This window comes from Amblyomma americanum, chromosome 6 (genome assembly GCF_052857255.1).
Source record: "Amblyomma americanum isolate KBUSLIRL-KWMA chromosome 6, ASM5285725v1, whole genome shotgun sequence".
NCBI lineage: Eukaryota > Metazoa > Arthropoda > Arachnida > Ixodida > Ixodidae > Amblyomma > Amblyomma americanum.
Window position 1 is genome coordinate 169,241,911 of NC_135502.1, and position 24,254 is coordinate 169,266,164.

At 44.5% G+C, this 24,254-nt stretch overlaps 1 protein-coding gene across 1 annotated transcript in view; it reads right to left on the minus strand.

Moving 5' to 3' along the window:
- The window catches only part of LOC144094168 (uncharacterized), a 459,487-nt gene that overhangs the window by 366,702 nt on the left and 68,531 nt on the right, over window positions 1-24,254 (minus strand). Inside the window, exons 4-5 of the mRNA XM_077628085.1 lie at window positions 22,761-22,838; window positions 15,052-15,096 (exon numbers count right to left, since the gene is read on the minus strand). Of these exons, the coding sequence (XP_077484211.1) occupies window positions 15,052-15,096; window positions 22,761-22,838 (123 nt within the window). The remainder of the gene's footprint in view (window positions 1-15,051; window positions 15,097-22,760; window positions 22,839-24,254) is intronic.

The following is a 24,254-nucleotide window of genomic DNA, read 5'->3' on the forward strand; positions in this document are numbered from 1 at the left end:
TTGCCCAAATCATCCCAGTCTTCAATTCTGGTGACCGCAAATTAGCCTCTAGCTACCGTCCTATTTCTGTAACCAGTGTGCCATCAAAATTACTCGAACACATTATATCCACGAACCTAATGACACATCTTGAAATTAACGTCTGTTTTATTCGCACCAGCATGGCTTTAGAAACACCTGTCATGGGAAACTTAGCTTGCCGAGTTCATATACGATTTGCTCGAATCCATGGATGACAACCTCCAAATAGATGCTATATTCCTCGATTTCTCCAAAGCATTTGATCGGGTCCCCCACAATCATTTATTTCAAGAACTTTCATCATTAGGAATTCCCGTCAACCTAATCCGTTGGATCGAAAATTTTATTTCAGGGCGCAAGCAGTTCACTTCTACAAATGATAGGCACTCTCCTCTTTCCAATGTAACATCGGGAGTCCCTCAGGGCGCCGGTCTGAAACCACTACTATTGCTAATTTACATTAATGACCTCCCTTGCAATATCAAAACAAATTTACGGCTTTTTGCCGACGATTGCGTCATATACAAAGTGATTAGGGCGTCCAACTATTCATCTTTGCTTCACTTCGACCTTGACACACTCTCCTCTTGGTGCGACAAATCTCTTCTCTCCTTAAACATTAAGAGACGCAATTCCATGCCGTTCACCAGAAAACGCACCGTGAATCAGCATCAATACAATATTGACTCATTTTTCATTGACCCCGCATTATCCTACAGATATCTTGGTCTTCATCTAACACCATCGCTATCATGGGTAACACACGTTCAAAACATTTGCTCTGAAGCCACTCGCACACTCGGATACCTGCGCCGTAACTTGAAGGCCGCATCTCTTGACATTAAAAAACTAGCATATATAACATTCATTCGCCCAAAACTAGAATATGCGTCATCCATTTGGCACATTTGGCACCCATCACAAGCATACCTCGCCGCTGACCTTGAAGCCATACAGAATCGCGCCATCCGATTTATAACATCTTGCTCCTCAAGGAAAACCATTATCACTGCGTTGAAACACTCCCTTGCCATTCCATCATTCGAGTCACGCCGCATTATATCTCGCCTCTGCGTTCTTCATCATTTCTATTATCACCCACGCACGAGACACGAAAAGCTACAGCCCCGCACAGGACGTCTAGCAGCCTAAGCCATGACCATAGCATTGCACGCATCAATTGTCGCACCTTACCATTAAAGTCGTCATTTTTTCCAGACGCGATAGCACTATAAAATGGCCTGCCAAATACCATCGCATCATGCATTAACCGCAAATCATTCCGGGATAAACTAAAGGACCATATTTCATCAGGGCAAACAGTTCCTGCCATATTCACCTCGGCACTTTGAACAGCTGTTTTTTGTTATTTTGTTACTTTTTTCTATGTGATGCATTTTGCACTGTATTTCTTCATATATTGATCGAGTGCTGCATATATATATATATATATATATATATATATATATATATATATATATATATATATATATATATATATATATATATATATATATATATATATATATATATATATATATATATACATCGAAGCATACGCTTCATTTAAGGAAACATTTTTATTTTACTCGACGTTTCGATCGGAGGCCCGATCTTTTTCAAGAGTGACCATGCAGTGCATGGGCGCGTGTTCTTATAGCATAAGACTTGCTTAAAAAAAAAAAGAAATAAAGAAAAGTAAAAAAAGAGAAAGGGTACGGCCGGGTGAACGGAACACAACAGACACCGAAGGCATATTAGGGAAGCAAAGGTGGCGCGTCGCGTACCCGGGAACTCACTGCACACACACACGCGCACGCACACACGAGGCGAAAGAGGGAGGCCGGGCTGGGTGCGCACGCGGCTACTGCGACAAGAAAAAAGAAAAAAGAAAGAGAGAGAGAGAAGCAAAAGCAGAGAAAAAGAGAAAACCAAAGAAGAAACGTGGTGGGGCTTAACAAAAGAAGGGATGCGTCCGCCAATTGTGGGTTTCGTATGCCTCTGTCCGCGTATGTGCGGCCCCGAAAGATGGCCCGGACGAGGCGGAACAGGTTGAGACCGCCCAACGTGGCTCCACATGGTGACACGCGAGCCGCTAAAACCAGATGAGCTTCCCATAGGAGGACCAGATGGAAAGGCTTGTTGACAGGAATGCAAAAAAAAAACAAGAGATAAAGCACAGAGAAATTTCAAAAAATAAAGTATATAATGACAAAAAAAGAAGAAATAGAATAGGACATATGGCCCTCGCGGGACCAAAGAATGTGTTGAACGGCAGATGGAAACAAGCCGAAACTGACATGCAACAGGGGTATGACCTCAGACGACTCAGTCAGTGGTGGTACTTTGTCTATTAGGGTTGAAATTTTCTTTGGTTTCTGCCATCGAAAGAGAGGATAGGGTGCCATGGTTTTCGTTGATGCTGTTTTTGAACTGTGTTAAATTTGAAAATAAAGTATGATTCGCGTTGTTCGCGCTCCCGAGTGTTTTTAAAGCTACTCTGCAATATCGTTACTTTCAGTTTTTCAAACGCGTGGCCTTTTTCGTGGAGGTGTCTCGAAAGTATATATATATATATATATATATATATATATATATATATATATATATATATATATATATATATATATATATATATATATATATATATATATATATATATATATATATATATATATTTCCTGTTCCGATCCTGTGCATTCTATGTATACTTTGCATTGTGTACACATACTGTTTTCTTTTGTTTTGTTATTGTTCTTTTTTATAAATTTATTCTTTCTCTGTTTTGACCTTGATTTTGCTCTTCCCTTATGTAATGCCTCCGGGCTTTTAAGGGAAAAAATAAATGAAATGAAATAGCGCCGTACACGGCACTTTCATCGACGCTTCAGTGTTTCGCACGATTGCTCGCTTTGTGCGAATATGAGCACAAACCTTCGATCCGTATTCGATTCGGCTTTATAACTTTTCTATTCCTGTTCAATTCGGTTTGGGAAAATTACTATTCACACACCCCACTTAAAACCCATGTTTATGAAACCTATGTGCATGAAGTCCCCCTTACAGCGGAAAACTATACATAGGCTAAACGGGCTGTTACATAAATCAACGACTATGGGAGCACCAGCTTTAGATGAAGAACGGGAAAGGGTCCAATTTGTCCTTACATTGCGGCGAATCTCTTTGGCTACGCCTGGTAAGACATGCCGGCCTTTGCTGGCTAGAAACAAAATCTTGAGGCGCAGTCGTGACCAGATGGCACGCGAGCTGGCAGAGGCTTTTTTAACTAGGGGTTCAGGTGATCACCGCGTAAGCGATATATCAATCAAATTTTATAAAAAAGAAAAAAGCTGCTGGCATGTGCTCTTAGGCAATGATTTCGCAGGCATAAAGATATAATTATGTGCTATTTCTGAATAAAGTCAGTCGCGAGTATGCGCCCGTCCTTGTGCTCTTATCGTCCGTGTCTTCTTTTTTGCGCATTTCCGTTGCTTAACTATGTTTGGGATTTCTCGGGCACGTTATTGGACTCGTTTGTTGTTTCGCTCGAGAGAGCTACGTCACCGATCCGTCCATCGCCTCACTAGAGGCGATGGGGAGCCGCGGAAACCGTTAGTAGGCGTCTCCCGATGTGGGGGATGCCTTGCGGGCTGACGACTCAAGCGCCCGCGGTCCCTTCTTCAGTGGCGGAAGGGCAACCTTCACTGCGTCTACCCTACCTCAGGCTTAGTGTGCGTGGCCTGGGCAGTAGTCGAAGCCCGATGTGCTACCCCATACCAGCGCCGCACATCGGCGCAATTTGTTTTTGTTGTGACCAAGAGAGAGAGAGAATGAAGGAAACGCAGGGAGGTTAGCCAGATGTGAGTCTCCGGTTTGCTACTCTACACTGGGGATGGGGGATAGGGGTTAGAAAGATGACAGAGAGGTAAACGCAAAAAAAGGGATAAAAAAAGGAACATGCACACATGGAGACACACACACACACAAGGCGTTCCAGTTAGTCTTTCACACAGCCCGGCAGATTGGAAGAAGCGCAAAAGCGCTTGCACGGCCTTCTTCTGCGACGGTAGGTCCTTGCGATGTTGCAGAATTCTTTTTTCGGATAGCGGTTGGTCGTCCAGTTGGTCAAGTTCGTGGCTAAGGCATGCCCTCTGTGGACTGTACTGCGGGCAGGAGCACAATATATGGCCAATTGATTCTTCATGGCCGCAGTGGTCACAGGTTGGGGTGTCGGTCATCCCTATGCGGAAGGCATAGGCTTTAGTAAAGGCAATACCCAACCAAAGTCGATATAAAAGCGTGGCGTCTCTACGGCGAAGCTGTGATGGCGCTTGAAGACTTAATGTTGGATCAAGTGAGTACAGTCGCGTATTTCTTAAATGTGGCTCATTCCATTGCGACTCGGTGCACTGCCGAGCAAGTAGGCGGAGCTTCCGTGCCGCGTCAGTTCTAGAAAGAGGAATTGGGACGTGGCGCTCCTCAGTATGGGCCGAGCGGGCAGCGTGATCCGCCCGTTCATTGCCGATAATCCCGCAGTGACTTGGAAGCCACTGGAACGTTATTTCATGGCCGGCATCACTTATATGGTGTAACGTCTCTGCAATATGGAAGATTGGTGAATCGCTGTCGTGCTTCTTTGAAAGTTATGTTCTCTTTTGTCTTTATAGTTATCATCGTCATCATAATTTATTATCCCTTAAAGGCCCCTAAGTGGGGTATTACATAAGGTAGGGGGGGTTAAGAAGATTGATAACATATATATGGATGGTCAGTAATAAGAAAACGAGAACAGGCACTACATTACAATAATACAATAAGAATACAAGGATACCATAAATTGTAACAAAGGAAAATTCAAAAATTCCTAAAACAGACTATAAGCAAGATTAGTGCAGAATTATCAAAAACTCAACACGGACCACAATCACATAAACTGGAAAAAATAAAAATTACGCAGAAAGGAAACAATTGTAGTTCTTTGTTGAGCTGGGCAGCTAGTTTAGTCCCAAATTTAAGTGCGTCGCGCTCGGAGGCTTCCGGTAATTCATTCCATGCTGCAATTGTGCTGGAAAAAAAGGACCTGTCGAAAGCGTTAGTGTGAAAATGCCGACGCTGAACACTCACTGAATTAAAATGGCGGAGAGAAGTTGGTAGTGGCGGCTGTAGGAGGGAGTTTCGTCGATGACGAAAATGATAGTATACTTTATCAAGCAGACAAAGCTGTGCAATTTCTCGCGAGATTTCCAGTGGCTGAAGGTCAAGGAAGGCTTTGATACCAGTTATGCTGAGGCGAGTGTCGTACTGGGATAAGATGAAACGGGCCGCACGATTCTGAATGGATTCCAAAGTATTAATTAGATATGCGTGATGGGGACTGCAGATTGTCGGTGCGTGTTCGAGTTTGGTACGGATGAATGTTTTATTGGCGAGTTTTCGAACGAAAGGGGTGGAAGCGGAGAGGGATCTACTTCCAGGTCGGACACGAGCTCTAGTACGCGGGGTGGTCGCCTTCACGGCTTGCGCACAATGGTGTAGCGTTGCTGCCCTGGGATTCATAATCATTTGATACACATTTGGCGTAGGTTTGGAGGTCGCGAAAACTGTAGCAGCCATGGCCGAATCTTTGACATTTGAAGCACCACCGGGCATATGGAATGATGGCTCGTAGTAATTATATATATCCTACGTCTATCGATTCTGGGCGGGAAGTGAAAGAAACGACTAAGTGATTTGTGGGTATTTCCTTATCATCTTTACTGATTTTTATTCTGTGTGCATCCATGATGTTTGGTCTCTAAGGCCCTCCAACATGTCTTTTTGGTGAGAGTGAGAAAAGCTTGTTCAGAAATCACACCTTTCACTGTTTAAGGATTAATGAGCACCGGTGGAGAGCGGAATATTTCGAAATACCGTTATATTTGGGAGTTTCCAATATGGTGCTTTCTCACGGATCTGGATCTGTAGGTCGCCGCTGGCTAGTTTCGTCACCTTTTAGGTAATGCCAATAAGGCATCAGTCAGATATTTAGAAACTATGAACGGAGATATTATGCTTTCACGTTTGTCGTGTGCTTCAATTTGTACCAAATGGTGCCTCGAATAAACTTCTTTTAGAGATGAATGTCACCAGCTCGTCATCCGGCAAGAGCTTTACCATGCTAAAAGGCTATGCTATAAAGTATACGTTACTACGAAAGTCGGGCAAAAAGTAACCTCAAATTGTCAATAAATATCGGAATCATCTCATACAACGTACCAGCCTGGAGTTGTTTTTGTCGTCTCGAGGTGGTGTAATGCGGCGCTGTTCATTGGCATGACGGCACTACAGCGCATTGAAGATTACCGCTTTCTCAGAGGCATGCACCAGAGAAGGAGGGTTACGGGATAAGTCAGCCTCAAAAACCAGCTGAAATTCACCGAAGATTGAAAGCACTGTAATGGAATACGAGGCTGTATCTTCAGGAAGTCCAGGAGTGTCATCAAAACGTTGAAAGTCCAGTTTGAACACTAGCTGGTTCAACACGCTCCGGCATTGGGACTACGCCTTCCGTCCTTGCTCCTGTGTCAGCAATGATCCAAGACAACCGGCGGCTACCTTTCGACGAGGTGTGGCAAGGACTGAGCATTAGTCATTACACGGGGCATCAAATAACCGGGAGTTAACTTTAGCAAGGCAAACTTCTCGCTACAAGAGCTCGAAACGTACTCACTAGAAAGTGAGGAAATACCGTATCGGCGAGTGTAGGACGCTGTTAAGGAGTTTTAAAGCTGAACAAAATTACTCTTTACTGCGAGTCGCCGCAAGAGAGACGGATGCTGGGTGCTTCGCTTCCATCCTGGGACTAAACATCTACACGTAGACGAAACTACCACTGTCATTGGCAGCAGCAGGGGCGGAGATTGCACATCGCTAAGCACTGTCGCCTTGGTCGCGCAGGACCATCGTTACAAAAAACTTCACCACCCGTCAGACACCTGTCTGCCGCTCGTCGCTGCCAGCTTACTGCTTATTAACCGCAGAGTGCTGCTGCAGCTAGCCGCGCACGAGGAGCCCGCTGACTCAGCTGATCTCGGTGACGTCACGGGGACTACAGCTATAAATTCTTCGAAAGCGAGCAGTATCCGGCATTGGCAGCAGCAGCAGTGGCTGAGATAGCACAGCGCTGAACACCTGCCCCTGTGTCTTACTGCTTTTGCCTGCCTGCCATTTCTTTTTTCTTGCAGCTTATTCTCTACACTGCTGCTGACACATATGTATTTCTCTCTTGCATTCTGCTTGCTATTGTATCGACTGCAATTAAACCCTCTAGTGCAGTCGCCTTGTTTCAGCCACGTCCGTTGTACGGGAGGAACATCCGTTCACAAACTCCACTGAATTTTCGACAGAGCTTGAGAAGCTCTTCGATGAGTTAAAGGGAGAGCTCAAGCCAGAAGACTTCACAGACTTAAAACAAGGATTCGAGCAGGATCTGAGAAATGATGAGCGAAAAAATAAAGACCTTAAAATCTATGTATGAAACCCGTGAAGAAACGCAAACTTCGGTAAACGCCGTTGAAAACGAAAATGGAGACCTGAAGGAATGTGAGCTTATTCTGCGAGAGGAACGTGATGGCTTGCGCTTGCAGTGAAAACAGCGCAAAATTCGACTTCTCTTAAATGAACAGCACTCCAGATGTTTTAACATCGACGTGTCGTCTGTAACACAAGCTGACATGGAAAGTCTCCTAGAACTAAAAAACAAGCTTGGAAAGATCATTGGCGTTCCTCGTGAAGATGCGGACATTGAGGCTTTGCACCGAGATCGAAAATCCGGCGACTCCGCCGCGCCTAAGTTGTCGCACAGTTTGCACATAGAGGTTAAACGCGTCCTTTTTCTTGCAAAGGATAAAACGCAGAAACTTACTTCAAAGTCTTGGACCTCAAGCCAAAGTTGACGATCTACAATAATGCGTACCCTTCTGCGTCAACCAAACAATTTTCTGAGTGGCAAATGCGAAGAAAAGAGCTTGGTTGGAAGTATGTCTGGAGGCGGCAAGGAAAAATTTATGCCCGGAAAGAAGATGCTACTTCGTCGTCTCTACTGAACACACTGATTACTTGTCCAACATCGCTTAGAAAGAGTTTCAATTGGCTTTTTTATGTCTTCTTTTTCTCTTGTTCTTGTTAAATCTACAGTGATGGAAAAATGTCCGGCATTATTGTTGTTCCACCAAAATGGTCGATAAGTAGAAAATAAGGAAGATGAAATGACGCACTTGTTTGACACCTTTCGCATATCTTTTTCTGTTCTCATGCTAAGAGAAACATGGTACAATAAGGATTCACACGTATGCAGTTTGCCTGGCTATCAGTCTTTTCGCCGAAGTCATCGAGACAGGCGAGAAGGGCGGGGGGAGGGGGCGTTTCTATTTTGATGAAAGCATTATCAGTAAAGAATTGCTTGAATTTTCCGCAGTCACTCTAGGTTGTGAGGATCTCACTTTGCGCACACAAATGAGTGTCTATTGCGTGTTATACCAGCCGGCCACAGGCGATTTCGACAATTTCTTTAATTTTCATGACAATTTATTCGGTTAAGTGATAGAAAAGAGAATAGATCTTCATTTTGGCGAATTTATAAATCAGAATATTCTCGTTACGATCTGCTCCCAAAAGAAGCTATGCAATAGCATCGATGCAAATGGTTTTTGAACCCCTATAACAAAAATCCACTCGTGTGACTTAGGATACATAGTAACTCATCACTAGATGTGTTTATCACAGATATCAGTTCAGATTTACTCAAAGCACGTACTCTATGTACTGGTCCTAGTGACCCTTTCGGAACGGTTATGCTAGGAAACACAATGAAATCGCTACATGAACGAAACAAAATAAATACGAGCAATTAACATAGCCAATCTTTTCTTTTCAGTCTTTTCAATTAACATAGCCAGTCTTTTCGTCGTGCTGTTGGCTAACTCTGTGTAGGAAGCAGGAAACAGTGACACTGTGCATTGCAAGTTCATTGACGTCTTCAAAGTTTCATATAACGCATACTTTTCGTTACGGCCATTAAAACCATTCCTCAAACACCTTGTCTAACTGGAGAACAACTGAACATGATTAAACATTTTAAACAAAGTTTTAAACGAACAGAATATACAAACATTTTTTTTTTTAAATTTAGGCAGCACCAAAACAGACTTGCATCTAGATTACGTGCAGCAAAAATGCATATTTTGCAAATATGTTTTTATATTTTCTGACGATAACGCTAAATATTCTGATGTACTTTGACGTAAGATGAACTCTATTGCATTCTAGCGCTCAGGCAAGAATACTTGATACATTTTTTCATGAGGGAAACGAACTAAATGGTAGCCCATTCGCTGGAGCCTTAAATTGCTTTTTCGTATTGCAGGCTGACCACTGCGACGGTTCTGGCACTTATAGTGCATACGGCATGGACGAGTACCTGTCTCAGTTTGTAAGCAGCCAATCGTTTTGAAGTGAAAAGTTTCAGTGCGCTAGGTTTTAGAGCCGTCAGCGGGGCCGCAAGTTTGACCTCGAACGTAGCTAGAGGTCGAACAAGTAAATGACGCCTGTCTCACATATCTCGGCGTACACCCGAACAGTGCTCTAAGGGAAGGAAAGTGGAATGAAAATTGGTTTTATTGAAAGGAAATGACGCCTGTCTCGCATATCTCGGTGGACACTCGGACCGCGCCGTAAGGAAAGGAAACTTAAATTAAATATATACTGCCTTGTGTGAGCGCCTTTAATGTCGTTTCGAAGAAAGCAATATGTAACACATAAAATAAAATGCCAACTACTGTGTGTGTGTCAGTATGGCTATCTATGGAAACCGCCAGTCGCTCGACCACAAACGTAGCCAGGGAGATGCAGCTTTTCGCTTTCGACCAAGGTTAACCAGAGAAAAACCGTGAGCAATTTTTTTCTCGCTCGCAGTAATTGTGCAGAGGTGTTCTCTTATATTAAAACCCCCAAAAATAGTAAATACCGGTTCGGCTCGCAACACGCGCTGGCGCCAGAAGCGCGGAGCAACGCGCCAAGGATAATAAAGTAGTTTTCCACCGGCCTCTTTGCATCGTCTGCGTCGCACTCGATCTGATTTGTAGGAGAATGAGTTTCCGTCCCTCCAAACGGTAGTTCGCGTGAACTACGTAGTTGATATCATTTGTCCTGTCATCACGTTTACTTAAGATTTAATTTGGTCTGCAGGTGCATTTCTTAAAGCTATGCAGGTTGCACGAGTGATTCCAATATAAAAATATGGAGATAGAAATTCGTTCTCCAACTATCGCTCAGTCTCGGAGCTACCAATATTTCCTAAAGGTATAGAAAAATATTGCAATTTCAAAATTATATAATTTCTTTGTTGTCTCAACTTTCTCCTGAATTATCATAATGGTTTTAGGAACAATTGATAAGCAGAAATAGCCCTTCTAACATAAAAAGAAATCGCCATACTGTAGAATCATTTTGTATGAAACTTATAGCGCTGGGGATCTACATAGATTTTTCAAAGGCATTTCACCTGGAAATTCAATATTTTTCTTTCAAAGTTACATAGATACGGCATTCGAGGAGCACCCCGTGCACTGCTTAAATCATACGTTCACAGGGTCGAAATAAATAACGCTAAACCTTTCCTACAAACCATTTATAACGGCGTGCCTCAGGGAAGTATAGTCGGGTCGCTTTATTTCTTATTATTATTATTGTTATGGAACATTGTACAAGGGCCTAATTTTCAACTCCTATGCTGACCTCACCTTCATTTTCTTGTCCGTGACAACGGAAAGAGACTTTGAAGAGCACCCAAAAAGTGCATTTAATGCTTTAGATGTTTGGGTGAAAGCAAATGCTCGAAAATTAGCACAAGCAAAACAAAAGCAGTGTGTTACCAACCTAAAGGGAAGACATAACCATGATATATGAACATACGATGAAATACAGAGCTAATTGAACTCAAAGACCTTGTGAAAGTCCTTGGAGTGTTCCTTCGAGGCACCTGACTTGGAACGACCATACTGGTTATCTTCAATGTAAAGTATCATCAGCTGTTGGCGCCGTCGTTGAAACGACACAGCTACTACCTCTTAAAAACAAACTTCTGTTATATAATGATCTTGTGCTACAACGTCTTCAATACTGTAGCTAGGTTTGGTGTATCTCAGGAGTGACGAATTTATCAAAACAGCATATATTACCCCAGTTTAGTACCCCAGTTTACAAAAAGAGCGGTAAGTATATCGCTGGTGTAACGAACTGCCATCCAGCCGAAGGCCTTTCTTTAGATATGATGTACTTTCTGCGTTCGAGTTATTTAATTACAGACTCACCACAACTAATAAATCTTACATCAAATCTCATGACAATGCTGTCATTTCACTTGCACAATTAAAATAAAATCCAGGAAACTGACAAACACGACATAAAGAAAAAATATCGTTCTCCAGTATTTCGCACGTCCTCATACGCACACTCATTGCCTTTCACTGTAACATAATAGTTAAACAAGTTTCATTCTGCCGGATTCCATCCACCTTGTGTAGCAAACCACCAAATGAGCCTTTTTTCTTGAAAACTTATTAATTTAGAACTTGTTTTTGTTCTTCCTGTTTCCAACTTTGGGTATGATTGTTTTATGTCTAAGCACTCTTTCTGCCATTTTCTCTCTGTTTTCCGGGCTGTATCGCATAAATTGTCTTTGTATATACCCATGAAGTACTAAAAACACAGACGTGTTTAGTTGTGAGCATGCTAATCTGATTTCCTCGTGTTTTTCTATTGTACAAGTTTTCTCAGTAGGCCAGGACTCAATAAGGCTGTTTTCACAGCTTTTAGTACTGCCCCCTCCCCCTCTTTTACTGCTAAAAGGAAATGAAATATACTTTAACTCGAACAAAGCCCCATCCAAGAGCAATACATGCCCGTTGGACAAAATGTGAACAGTGGTTGATAACGTGACCTGCTCAGGAAAAACCTTAAACCTCAAAGCGTGTTGAATAGCTGCGGCTCCCTGAGTTCTGCCGTGCTATTGCAGCTGGGTGACTGTGTTCGTGGAACTACTGAAAAGATCAAATTCTCTTTCTAGTGTGTTTTCTAAACCAAGCGTATTCACTCGACCAAGTGCATAGAGAGTAGCACATCCTAAGGCCTCATCCTAACAAGACTATCGGGGACACCAAGCTCTGTACGGACGAAGTGGTGATGCGGCATGTTTATAGGGTGTGCCTGGCGAATTCCTTTTTTCCCGAACCACGTTCAGCGCTCTTCGTACAGTTTTGGAAAAGTGATAAAAGGCTTTTCGGTGTAACTGTATGTTTGCAAATAAAAAATAGGTTACTTTACCTTTCGGCCATCCATTGTAGTATCATTTCATACCGTAATGCATATTTGGTTTCGGAAGATAACTTGCGTCACATGCGCCGTGTCAGATCGGTATTAGAATATTAGAGGGTTATGGCATATCGCTACCTTGTTTACGTTATTGTTCACCGGACTCCGGACTTTCCGGTTAGCGCTGCGCACACCAGAAGACATGTCAGCATACCGTCCCTCCCGTAACAAGTTACCGCAACGGGAGAACAACTGCTGATGATCACAGACGCCCTAGCATTTATTCCAGACGAAAATACGCATGCATTACAAGCCTTTCGATGCAGTGAGATGCTAATTGCTATTTATTATTCTTTTTCTATGCATATAAAGACGTACACACTATACACCTGTCAGCTAATAGCCGGCTCAGCGGCTTTTCAACAGCGCCCGTGGAGCTAGGCACCTTGCCTACCCTGTTCAGTAGACAATTTTACTCTGCCGAAAGCAGTAAGCTTGGTGTACGCAGTTGTCATTGCACTGCGAATGCTGCAAAAAGCAAAACTGCGGCACCTTCTGCTTGCCGTGCCGCAGCGTCAATTCTTTTGATATTTGTGGCTCAATCTCCACAGTGCCTCCATCTAGTGACAGTAAGTCAAAGCCTGCTAATTCTAGGCAGGAGAAACTTTTTTTTTTTCCTGTACCGACTGGTGAATATGGCGTCGGAATTACCAGTTTTTTTTTGTCATTCTAAGAAGAAGCATATGAAAATATAGGAAAAAGTTAAAGGTGGCACAAAGCTGAAGAACTGCAGTGTTGTAGTTGCTATTTTGGCTACGTACACGATAGAGCATTGTATACACGACACATAGGCCATAGTCATTTAATGCTGTGTTTAGGCTTAACTGCTCGAAAATCACCAAATTATCTCGAATACGTGGGCTAATTTTCACTTAAAACTCGAATTATGATTGAGAATATGCGAATTAAAAGGAAATGCCTTCATTTAAAGCGAGAAATAGTGCCGAAGAACGCGGCGGCGGTGCTGTACTTGGTCCGAAGCGGCCGCGCTATCGGCCGCCATGTTTGTTTACGAGCGTACGCTGACTCTCCGCAACGCTAAAAGAGATCCCGCAAAGTGCTAGCGGCCTGGTAACGGCCAAATAAGTCGCTACCCGGTAAAAGGTAACGTAAACAAGGTAATGATGTGCTATAACTCTCTTTTATCCCCAACAAAGACAATAAACTTAATTTATGTAACCATTGCTGCCAAGTCTTTCTAATTCGTCTCGCAAGAATAATCGATTTTATAGCTACTAACAACCACATTATTTATTCGCCATTAATGTTTCTTACCTGAAAGCTTAGTCTTAAGTCCATGCTCCGTTTCACAGTTTAAATACTTCTCCGCCTTACTGAAGTGCGCGCCTGTTCGACGCACGTATTGCCACGGTTTAATTTGAAAATATAGCTTTAAGGCTCTCGTTCAGCGGGAAACTCGGCGTCGTCTCGTCGGCGTCCAGCGTTGTGGTGTCGCGAAGCTCCGGATTTTTCGCAAAGTTTGACGTCGCACGTGGAGCGGAGCAATTGAAAAGTGATTAAAATGTTACTTACATTGTGCCTAAACGGTCACAACATTATTTAAACGTTGTTATGACATGTCAGTATATAAAGCAAATTAGTTGTGCTGAAAAGCAATTTGGTGTCTGTAGTGGGGAATCAAATCCCTACTCCAAGAGTTGTTCCCAAGCGAGTTGGCTTGATACTTGGAATACCATCAAAGGTTACGCACATAAAAGGCGACACGAATAGAGAAGACACGACTACTACGACAGGCTCGTCGTAGTCGTGTCTTCTCTATTCGTGTCGTTTGTTATGTGCATAACCTTTGGTGACAAGTAAAATCCCTGCCCCATGCATTTCGAGTCAGACACACGGCCACGCAAGTACGTTCATGTGGCTTTGTGAAAGCGGGTTTCATACGTATGTCGTGGACTCCTCCACATGATGTGGTAGCTTATGACTTTATGCTCATGAGTGTTTGTGTGATTAGAAAGGCCCTGATCAAGTCAGCAATGATTAAGCGAGTAGCAAATTGCATGTCGGTGAGGGGTGAGTGGACGCGAGCAACTGCATGCTTGTTTGTGTAACGTGACCTTAGTGTGTCATCTGATCTGGCCACATTAGTAAAGTACGTGATGGGTTATAGGCTAACGAGATAAGATGCAGACGCTGACCGGACCCATTAACCCTGCCGCGTCATACCCTTAAAGGGAGTGCCTAAGTATCTCCCAATTTTTTTAACAGAGTGTTTTGCTTATCGTGCCATGACGCAGTGTTCATTAATTCCTTCGCAGCGCAGGCTATGCTACTGCTGTATAGCTGTTCGCACCCGCTATGAACTGAACTGAATGCATTCTGCTGCCATATAACACGGCACAGGCCCCCACGCTTCAGTTCCTCAATTGCGAAACCAGAAGACCGTTTTATAGAAATATTTTCCTTCGAGAAGCTAACCATAAGAACGCCCTATCTCGGAACCCTCCCATGCCCAGCAGCTTTCGAATGAAAAGCGAAAAATAATCTTTCGCGCTTAAAACTCACTACTTTTTTACCTATTCAAACACCACTCCTCTTCTGGGGCCCTAAAGAAAAGCAAGGTGAAGTGAAGAAAACGGGGATCAATCATTTCGTCCTGCTTACACGATCTCCGGGTCGTCCAGGGAGTCCGTGTTCACCAGGAGGACCCTGTAAGGCAACACACAAGGCTCGTGAGGGCTCCACCCGAAATTTTGAAACGCTGCTCACAATTTCATGGGAGGCTGTTAAGTAACTTTATTACACAAACCTGAGTGGATCAGGTCTTTCGACCATTTTATTTTCACACGAACTGCGACAGTGGGCATCTCCTACCACCGCTACTACATGCAAGAAAAACCATTAGCTAACTACCTCTGATGTAATGTTTCGACCGTCGTGATGTATATCATCTGATGTCCGCAAAATACGTAAACGGCCGGGTTGCTTTAGGCGACGCATTCGAATCATTTCTGTTCTGTGCACAGTGTAAGCACTGGAAAGAGTCATCACAAAACATGAAAAGGCGAAAGCCACCTGAAGAGGTGACATCTATAGCCGACCGAGTGTGCAGCACCGTATGCGCCTAAGAGAAAGGGTGCGAGGGTTGCACAATTCGGCAAGGAGGCCTCCTCCGGTCCCGCCCACAGAGGCTAGCTCTAGCTTCGCGAAGAAAATTTCAGCCCCTGCTCTCAATTGGATGGTTTGAAGTATCACCCCACTGAATAAGCGTTTCGTACGTGTTGTTCATGTTGGACGTTGGGCGTTTGTGATACCCGTCTGGCACAAATACATTTGCGGTGGTTTACACGACCGCTGCCATGAGCAGCAATGCGACTGCAAGCTGTATACATGATGATGTGTCCCCTCGACATGGCCGTGGAGCGTAATTGATGGGACTACTGTTACCGTTGCCCCAGCAACCACACCAGAATCGCCAATCTCGGTAAGTGAAGTTTCTTTATGCAGCAGGTGTATTCCAGATTAGGTGCACTGACGAGCTATGTTGTCTCTTGTATACAAAAATTATGTCTCCTAAAAGCAAGGCATTACAAATTTTATACCTGTTTTGTGTTACATTTTGCATTCGTCTAGAAATGAACTTATCTCTCGTCCAAGTAATACGTATTTTCCTTTCACGTGCGAGCGTATACAGCTTCTGTCCCTAAAGGTTGAAACGCTGTGAGGTACGTTTCACGTAGGATTATTTGCCTAATATGATGGTTTGCGGTGCTGTTTGTGCTAATGACGTCGGCAGCCACCAGAGTGTCTTGACACAGCAGTCAGGGCCACGCGCCTGACACGGGACGGGAGATCTTTGTTCTTACTGCGGCTCATGTCTCTCGCCTCCCGCACTCGCCGCGTTCTGCCTCGCCCTTGTCAGGTTTCCACGAGCACATTCGGGAAAAGATGCTGGAATACACTGATCTTCTTTTACCAGTGTGCTCCTTCACTTATGAACCGAATCCACGGCAGCAAAGCAATAAGGTTACTTCCGATGCGGTTCGCCAAAGCACTGTAGCAGATACTGCGCACACGTGCCAGCAGCTTGTAATCGTTGTGGGAAAAAATTCCACAATCTGCTGTGCGCGGTTCCTGCTCATGTGCAGGGTCAATCACACTTAGCGGGAAGAAGACTCTGCGTGTCCACTCACGTGTGGAATGCCACTTCATCTAACGCGTTCATGATTCACTGCAGTGTGGTCCACAAGAAGAGAGACCTCGACGCGGTGCTTGACGTCTAGTGCCCCTTTGCACGAGTTTGCTACAGGCTTGGCCGCAATGGTGCTCCGCATGCGCGCAGCCACACGGAGCCGTGTTCACGCTCTCTGAGACTGACCCTGTGCTCAGTCTTTATTGTACTCCTGGCTCATGTTAACCACAAAGGGAACAAGAGAGGGAAAGCGTCAGGGTGCTAGCCAACGTTTCGACAAGAGGACTTGTCTTCGTCTGGGAAAAGCGTTCATCATTCCTGGGGTTTAAATAGGCTCATCCCTCCAAGGAGGAAGGCCCGGTGAGGAGGAGGAAGGTATGAAGTGGGAATGGCGTTAGGGGAGGAGGGTGAATTTTGTCGAGTCATGGTGGCTGCTAAAGTTGATTAACCCGTTAACCTGCAAAGCTCACAAAAACAAAAAAAAGCCAGCTCAGCAGAAAGGAATCGCGGGGTGTCGAGCGAGGAGAGATAGCGTGCGCGGGCATGAAGGGCTGTGTCTAGCTGCGACGGGCAGCTTGGGATGACACTCTGCGTTGTCGTGAAAAACTCCGATTAGGGATTAGTCAGTATTGCAGAACGAAATATCGTGAAAAATGGTAATATATTACCTGTGTTCTCTTCTTCCTTTATTATGTTTTTCCCGGGTGTTTCGTTCTGTCATGCAAAATTATCTCTAATCAGAGTTTTTCAGGCCAAAGCATTCAGTCATACCAAGCCACCTGTCGCAGCTGCACACACAGGCTTCCAAGCCCACGCCCGCTATCTCTCCACGCACGACACCCCGCGATTCCTTTCTGCTGAGCTGGCTTTTTTTTTCCTTTTCTCAGCTTTGCAGGTAAACTGGTTAATCAACTTTAGCAGGCATCGGTCATGACTGTAGAAGATTCACCATCCCTACCCTAACCCCATTCCCACTTCACACCCTCCTACCCCTCACCGGGCCTTCCTCCTCGGAGGGATGACCCATCCCGCCAATGATGAACAATTTGCCCAGACGAAGACAAGTCCGCTTGTCGAAACGTTGGCAAGCACCACGAGTTTTTCCCTCTGTTGTTCACTTTGTTGTTATTAAGAACCATCTGACCAACCGCTCTCTACCATGGACTCCTGGCTCATGTGTATGAACGGCACGAAACGCACGTGCCCTGAGGCTTGGAAACTGAACTGTCAAATACAGCGTCGAAACAGTATAATCTAGGTGATCGAGTAATTCACCTTTGTGAAAAAGAAAAGGCGCTCAGATAGGACCAGATAGGTGTTTGAAAGAAAAGAAGCCGAACTTCGTGAAGGCCAAGACTAACACACAAATTTGTTTGAGCATTTTGATAAATGTCTTGTCAACTGAAGGGCACTTTTCTGTTGTATAGAAAATGCTGTTTTATAAGCTTCCCGGCTTTTCAGTCCTTGCGAGCACTTGAATATTTGCTCTCGAGGCCAGCATGAACCCTGCAAACACTTGCAACAGTGGACAAATAACGAAAAACGTCTTCTGCGAGCAAACAAATCCGCGTGATCAACTTATTTTTCTCAGAATCCAGAAAAACTACAGGCCTGTCATTAAAGAGTAGCCGCCGCGGTGGTTGAGTGGTTATGGCGCTCGGCTGCTGGCCCGAAAGACGCGGGTTCGATCCCGGCCGCAGCGGTCGAATTTCGATGGAGGCGAAATTCTAGACGCCCGTGTGCTGCGCGACGTCAGTGCACGTTAAAGAACCCCTGGTGGTCGAAATTTCCGGAGCCCTTCACTACGGCGTCTCTCATAGCCTGAGTCGCTTTGGGACGTTAAACCCCCCTAAACAAAACCATTAAAGAGTAAAAAGAGCGTAAGCACAGTGCTGGAAAACCATACAGCAGACTGCTACATTAAATGACCTTAACAATCTGATTCTCTTGAGTCTTTGGCACTTGTAATTATAGACACTGCTACCGACAGTAATCCAAGTAAATGCACCTCAAGTATACGCTTGCAAGGAGCAATCCTGGATATATAGAGGCACTGAAGCAGAAGTTTGCAGGCCCTCAGCTACCACTCTGCATTTTTACAAATCTTATTCTAGCTCAGAAACTTCTAATACATGAACAAATTCCACGCTGTTTCATTTCGAACCGATTAATTTCTTGCCACTCAAAGAAAGATATAGATATTACGGCGCTTAGCACAAATGACACAATGCAGTTGTTTGTTAACGACCATTAGTGTAACAGATACTACTCTTTTATACTTTATTTTTCACTGCGATTTCTTTTTTCTCTTGCAAAATGAACAAAAGTTGAGCTCTTACAGTGCTGTCATTGTTGCCAGGGTGCTTGGAGCTTTGTCAAGCTCCAATTGTGCAGTTTTTTCTCCTACTCCCATTTTTCGCCGTGTATATTTTATTTTGGTGAAAATAAAATTGATTGATTGACTGATTGAAATAAAAATTCATCCGATCAATACGATGACCCAAGGTTGTTTCGGCACAAGAGCTTTACAAGGGCTTATGTAAATTTCTTTTAGAATAAACTTTTCGGTTACCCAGCGTTCACATAATGAATATATATTTTGGATTTTCATTCCCCGCCGCGGTGGCTCAGTGGTTAGGGCGCTCGACTACTGATCCGGAGTTCCTGGGTTCGAACCCGACCGCGGCGGCTGCGTTTTTATGGAGGAAAAACGCTAGGGCGCCCGTGTGCTGTGCGATGTCAGTGCACGTTAAAGATCCCCAGGTGGTCGAAATTATTCCGGAGCCCTCCACTACGGTACCTAATTCTTCCTTTCTTCTTTCACTCCCTCTCCTATCCCTTCCCTTACGGCGCGGTTCAGGTGTCCAACGATATATGAGACAGATACTGCGCCATTTCCTTTCCCCAAAAAACCAATTATTATTATTATAAAATGCACCTTATTTTTACTCTTCTGCAATTATTTCGTTGGACGCGAAATTATAGACGCCCCTTTATTGCGCAATATGTGTGCATGTTAAAGAACCCCATGTGGTCGGTTTCTGGAGCCCTTCACTACGCCGTCCCTCATAGCCTTAGTCGCTTTGGGACATTAAACCCCCACAAAATCGAAACAGAAGCATATGCACTTGTATGTGTAATGCTCCTGCGTCTGCCAAATAAGTTCATCACTCCATCCATAGCCCACAGGCTACCGTTACATTTACATTAAATTACATTTACGTTAAAGTTAATTTATAGATCAGCAAGGTGACGAACCACTATGCCAAAAAAAGCGCGGCTAACTTAACAGTGTCTTCTTTAAATTTAAGGGGACTAATCATGCTTAGTATACGCAATTAAACAAAAATACAGTTCGTCGCACATGGTATGTGAACCTAGAACCTCCATTTGTCCTATGCGATGTTTTCTGTTCAGTGCGAGAGCTTTCCACCAGACATGCGGAAATTGTGGCTTCGAACGCCATGATGCTGAGGCATGCTGTATTTATCTTAAAGAATAAATGTAGAGGCTTACAGCAAGAATACTGCGTAAACGTCAAATTTAAGAGATTATCTGATATCCATCAGTAGACGGATACAAAATTTCAAAATATATGCCTTCAATTAAGGTTACGCTCTTAGAGGATCCAGTTTAGGCTTTGCGGTAAATGAAGCCGTATGACCTAGGAAATTGCTGTGACCCACACAATAGAGATAACAGTAACCATAAGTTATCCACAACCAGTAAGTTAGAAGCATACGAATATTGCAAATGTATGCCTTAGATAAAGGCGAGCAGATTAGGAGTGCATCAATAAATAAATTGGTAGGGTTTTAACGTGGTTAAACTGAGCAGACATGCAAAAGAAAGTGTTTAGCCTATTTGGCTCATAATTTTCATTTCCTAAGTCGTCGGCACGTCTGGCGACGATATTGCACTAAGGTTAAACTGTTATCAGGTTAAGCTGATCTTATATCTTCGCGCCGCAGATTAAAGATGACGATGTACAATACACACAGCGCGAGAGTGTGTTGCAGTTTAACACGAGGCGTGTTAGGCTCTTGCGCAGCGGCCTGCGAAGCTGCTCTGTCCTCGCCGCCTCCGACTCGCCTCCCAGTCGTGGATAATCATTTGATTGTCTTTAACTTACGTACGTGTACCTACTATCCGGGACAAACGTTCGCGGGGCGCGAGATCTTGGAAAACGTTTATTTTAGCGCCACCTCATTTACCCAGTCGCCTAATATCATATGAACGTATTAAAGGCCTAAATGCTCCTTCTTCTAAATAAACATTTTTTTTTTGCTTCGAGAACTCGCGAACTGCAAACTTCAGTCCCGGATAGTACGTCCGTACGTATACGTGTCAATAGTCTTACTCGGTACCGGTGAGCGTGTGAGTGCTTTAGATAGTAACAAATAGACACAGCCGTGTCGCGGCCCGTTCCAAACAGTGGCAGGTCTTTAAACATTGCCGCTCTAGTCGTTTGGATAGTAAATTATCCTAGATGAAGGAGAGGAACTAACCTCCCTCGAGTAGCCATCACGTGCGGATTCCGCCTTTGATGTCGCGGCCTGTTGATAAGCAGGGCTCAGCAATAGCATATGTGAAGCCACTTTTGGGTTCTAGGCGACATTATTGCAGCGCTCTTTTAGGCGCCTCTCAAAGCTATCAGCTTCATCAATGTCGAAGTAATCGCTACTGAACAAGGTGTGCTATACATGAAATGTGGATACTTATGCTACAGCATTAGAGGTGAGTGCCGTTCACAAAAAAAAGCTGGCGTTCGTCTGTCCATGTCACGAAAGAGCAGAAGGCCCACCATGGCAAGTGGCAGTGAAATTTATATGAAGGCATTCGATGCCATTGCGACCTGCTCACCTTCACACTGCGCATCAGCTGATTGGACGGGAGATAGCGAGAGTCCCAAACAAATGTCTGTGTAGAAAGGAGCCTTACGGGAGCTCGGAGGAAAGAGAAGCCTGGATCTCACAAGCGCTACTGGCGGCTTTATTTCAAAGAGTCACTAGACGGGGCAGTGGCGCATCGCTTAACAGCCGCATCCAAGCGCCAGTACGTCTACGAGGACTCACCGAGATGTACTAAGCTGTAAATGAGACGGAGTATTTGCGCTGGAGGGATCACTAATTATATTGCATTCTACTCTTAAGGGTATGCTAAGCGTTGTCCAAATTTTCTAGCGATAGCTACATTACGGTAGTATTTCGAGCCTTCAGCTTGGCGGCGCCGCCACGCTGTCACGTGGTTGGTCACGTGATGCGGAGCAGCTGCGGCGCCATGGCTGATCACATGGCTCGTCACGTGTTGGTCACGGGACCAAGTTCCACTCAGCCCGCTGTAGCTATCGCGTCACTCCAGGTTTAACCAGAGCAAAACCACCGCCAATTTTTTTTCTTTTAAAGGGATGTTTTATCGGTCATTAGCGCGTGGCCAAGTTATATACTATGGGAATATGGGCGACGTGCGCTTTTCAATGTGCGTAGTAGGTGGCCGAAGGACTGGTGCATTCCTTAGGCACTGACACATCAATTTATTTTAGGGATACGACAGGACAGCGTCACGTTCTGGACAAGATTACTGGCGTTCTACGAATGCCAGAAGGGATGCACGAGGCGCGAAAGCAGCTGCGCAGTCTAATCAGTCGCCAGTTCTTGAGGAGAACTTAAATTAAGCTACGTTCGCTCAAAGCGACGTTTTTATTGCGCCAGTTTGTCTATTATAGTGGTCATTCCCCGCATTTGGTCATAGTGTGCTTGTCTGTCTGTTTGTATGAAGCCGGTTTTGTGGCAGACTGCTCATCTCCCCACCGGGTGATGGGCAACCTGCCCACCGTGTCAGGCGGCGGCCTATCTAATCGTGAGAGGCTGCTAGGATAGAGCAACCTGCGTCGCAACCAAAGTCCCACCGATGGCAACATCTGCCATAGCACCTTCCTTGGTCGCATGTCCTCCTTTGACTTTTGCATGAAAGAACATACACACCAACAACCATCTTAACCTAGCAGAGGAGCGCAGCACCAATACACATCATACTAGCGCACATAGTCGCCTTTGGTCGAATTACCAAAATTCACTGACATTTTTTGCAACTTTATTCGCTTGGGAGGCCAGGTGATGAGATTTGAGGAGATAAAATCACTGACGCCATCCATGGCACAGCTAAACACTGCGTTCCTTACCCTTGGGCCAGGGACAGTCAAGACAGGGTACTCGGGGTATGGGAGAGGCTCGGGTGATGCTGCTTCGTGGGTCGGTTCCTGTGAATTTGATACGTAGAAGATTAGAGACTCGGCAGTGTGACACACTGATTATTTATTTTTATTTTTTTATTCGTAACATTCTTTCAGACACAGACGGTGTAGGATGACAGGGCAAAAGGCAAACGCTCTCTGCCTGACGAGGACCCTGTCACCTGTACAGTGCACAGAAATGTACGAAGGATTACAACATTATACAAGTGCTAATGCAATAAGAAAAAATAACAACCAACAAAGTTTAGTTGGTTTTCAAAACATGTATGTTTAAAGCCTTGAGTTGGACAGTATGTACGTTTTGAAGGCATTTTTGAACGTTTTGAGTTCTCTACATTGCTGCCATATGTCAAGAAGAGGTGGGTGTGTATTTATAAAGTTGGGGTTTAAATGTGTACCATAGCTCGTTCTGATGGCGGGTAGTCTAAAGAAGTTCTTTCGAAAGTTATACCGTGTAGTACTGGGCTGGCTCAAGTTAGTTAACACTGAAGGATTTCGTGTTTCACAAAACACAGTTCGCACAATATTTTTGTGTGTATTTTGTCTGTTAGCAAGGAAAATGTTAAGCACCATTTTCCTGTTTTGAGAGTTAGTTTTTCCTGCACAGGCGTTAGACGTAACCAGCAGAGCGAACACAGGAGACTCGCTACCAAGGGATGTGGGTTGAGTGCGGTTTGGAGGGTAGTAATGGCGAGAACGGAGGAATGTGGCTCGTTCTGTGTGATCCAGCTTCTGCGAAAAGCCCTGCCCGAGGAGAGCTCAGTGGCGGCGTAGGCTTGTTTGGCGTGGCAGACTGGAATGGGGTGTTGGTCGTGAGGAAAATAAAAAGAATGATCTATAACTGCACATGTATCGCTGTCTCTCTCAAACTGTTCGCCCCAATACGTCAGAAAATCAAAAAATCCTAAACAGGCTTCACTGAAAGTTTGAATTACAGGGTTACGTAATCATCGAGTGCGTTTTCGTAGTGCTTAGACTACGGCAGAAGTTCGTATCAGATGTTTTTTTAGGCGTTCAATGTTGCTGTTCTCTGCGGCACCCGGTGAGGCAGAGGCCCCGTCAGGTGTCCAGCCTTCTTGTTTTGTCTTGCCTCGCGGCTAATATACTGCGTATTGTGCAAGGATTAAGAATATATATCCAGAAAATATCTAGACATTTTGTGAAAATGGGTTTGTTGTTTCAACCAGAATCGAACAGCGCCAACAAAGACAAGCTCGAGAGAGGAGGAAACAGAATAACACAGAAGAACACAACCTTTGTGTTCGCGCTGTTCGATACAGGACGCTTAACCAATTAGCCAGCCAAAACGTTCCAGTGCAATTCCCTGCCTGCATAGGAGTAGGCCGATCTGCGGGTGTCCTGAGCTGTGCACAGGTTGCGATCCCGGAGCGCCTGTGCAAACTGCGTTGTATTTCCTTGAAA